This window comes from Frankliniella occidentalis, unplaced genomic scaffold, assembly GCF_000697945.3.
Source record: "Frankliniella occidentalis isolate FOCC.00 unplaced genomic scaffold, Focc_3.1 Scaffold101, whole genome shotgun sequence".
Classification (NCBI taxonomy): Eukaryota; Metazoa; Arthropoda; class Insecta; order Thysanoptera; family Thripidae; genus Frankliniella; species Frankliniella occidentalis.
This window is the reverse complement of record NW_026267230.1, coordinates 90921-93128: the sequence shown is the minus strand read 5'-3', so window position 1 is coordinate 93128 and position 2208 is coordinate 90921. Positions and strand designations below refer to the sequence as shown.

Sequence of the window (2208 nt, the reverse complement as noted above, 5' to 3'; positions counted from 1 at the left end):
TGCTACTAACTGTAACCCTGCGGGTATCATCAGCCCCCTCGGGGCCCGGCCGCCCCGGCACTGAGAGGGGCCCCGCCCCGCCAGCTACAGGATGCTCCCGACCGGCCAGCGCCCGCGGATAGGAGGGTAGGCAAGCCCGCCTCGCACGCCGGGCTGCCGGTTGCATACCCACGCCCCGGACGTTCTTATTCTGAGGAAGGATCCGCGCTTGAAATCGCGTTCCTATCTATCGGACACGCCGTGGCGCTGTTGGGGTGATTATGATCTTTGCAAGAATTTTGTATTTCGGGGGGGGGGGGGCTGAGTCAGGAGGGGCGCGTTCTCTTCGGTGCGGGTCAGTCCCAGTACACGGCGTACACGACGGCAAAGGCCACCATCGTCGTGGTCTCCACGCTGGCCGCGATGAAGCGGTCCCGGTCCGGGTCCCAGAGAACGCCGAGCTCTGTGCGCACGCCTTGAGAGTGCCGTTCCATCACGGACACCTGGGTGCCGATCTTGTACCTGGCCCCGCGACCAAAGAGTCGGCGACAATCATTCATCGACGCGGCCTGGGGTTGGTTTCATTGCCGCAGACTCACCTGCACGGCGCGTACGTGTCCAGCCCCTTGACGCACTGCGTGATGTAGGCGGCCAGGATGCGGCTGGCGTCCGTGGCCCACTGCTCCGAGTACGTCGCACCCGCTACGCCCACCTCCAACGCCTGCTGCACCAGGGAGCGCGCGCGGTCGCCGCGGAACGGCCGCAGCGGGTCCAGCCTGTACGTCGGCTCGAATCGGACTTGGGGCTGAGGCGGGGCGGGAACCGTCCTTTGCACGTGCTCGACACACATCGGCATTGCGACTCGTTGCGCTCCGCGCGCTCACCTTGCTGATCTTCATGATGGACCGGAGCTTCACGGCGCCCTTCTGCTGCAGCTTGTTGACGGCGGCGGGTGGCTTGTTGGCGCTGTGCGGCTCCCCGGGGATGGCGCTGAGGTACGCGATGAGGCCCTGCGTCAGGGGTGCAGAGCAGCCGCCGAGCTCGGGGTGGGCTTGGGCACCACGACGCCAGCACGTTGAGGTCGCTCACCCCGTCCTTGGACTGGACAAGGCGCGCGATCAGCTGCTGCAGCCCCGGGGACAGCCCGTAGTCGGCGGTCTGCGAGGTGCCCCTGGACCCCCTGGAGCCGCGGGAGGCGAGGGAGGCCCTGGACACGGTCCTCGGGGTGCCCGGCGCGGTGACGGGCATGGACACGGCGGAGCGGGGACGCCGCCCGCTCAGCATGGAGCCCGCGGACGCCCTGCCGAGTCACGGAGTTCACGGAGCGCAGTGACATCCTTGGTGTACCGTGGTACCCAGCTAGAAATGATTCGACGTCCATTCCCCAGAGATGCGCGTCGAAGGGTGAAATCGGTGAAAAAAGCGATGAAAGTAATCCTATGTCCTAGTAACATTTTTCGAGCGTCGTTCGACGCCTGATCCACAAACTATGTTCGAAAGGATTAAAGGGTGGTCATCCAGCCGTTGTCTCAAACTGTATACCAGCCCGCATGCAAGGGAGTGGGCGTGTTGCCTATGGACACGGAGCCGTGAGGCGCCTTGGTCAGTGACGATAGGCAAACCCGCCCACATACCAGGTGGCTGATTAACCCCGCGCACTTCTGTAGTTATACAGTACCGCATGCACGAGTGCGGGCGGGCTTGCCTATCGCCCCTGTCCACGGCGCCTTGCGAGCCGAGCGAGTAGGCAACCCGCCCGCACTCGTGCATGCGGTACAGTATACCTACAGAAGTGTGCGGCGTGAATCAGCCACCTGGTGTAACTGCATGCGGGCTTGTTTACCAATTTTGCTACAACGGGACTGGGCGACCACCCTGTATTTGCATAGAGTAAAATTTTAGGTTTCTGCATGCTATTGGTACCTACATCTTGGACTCAAATCTCGAGATGAGAGACGTCGTTTCTCTCGGGCTCAAGCTTCCGGATCGCTTTTCAGACGGCTTTCTCCCGGAGTCCGGTGATGGGGCTGCGAAGGTCGTCGAGGGTGCGGACGCAGCGGACGCCTTGGACTCTTCCTTGGGGATGTCCACAGCGGGCGCCTGCCGCTCCGTCTCCGAGAGGCGCTGGTCCGACGGCCCGGACCTCGCGGACCCCCTCCTGGCCTTGGAGGCCATGCTGGTGCCGGAGGGCCCTGAGCCGCGCCCACCCGCCGCGGGCTGGCCTCTGAC

At 64.1% G+C, this 2208-nt stretch overlaps 1 protein-coding gene across 1 annotated transcript; it reads right to left on the bottom strand.

Annotated features, from left to right (window-relative positions):
- Positions 1–298: 298 nt before the first annotated feature.
- LOC113211813 (uncharacterized) lies at positions 299–2105 on the bottom strand. Its single transcript, XM_052269771.1, has 5 exons — positions 1907–2105; positions 1069–1279; positions 864–989; positions 579–784; positions 299–501 (listed from the first exon to the last, which is right to left on the bottom strand). Coding segments are annotated over exons 1-5 (711 nt in total). The 5' UTR covers positions 1909–2105; the 3' UTR covers positions 299–335.
- Positions 2106–2208: the final 103 nt, after the last annotated feature.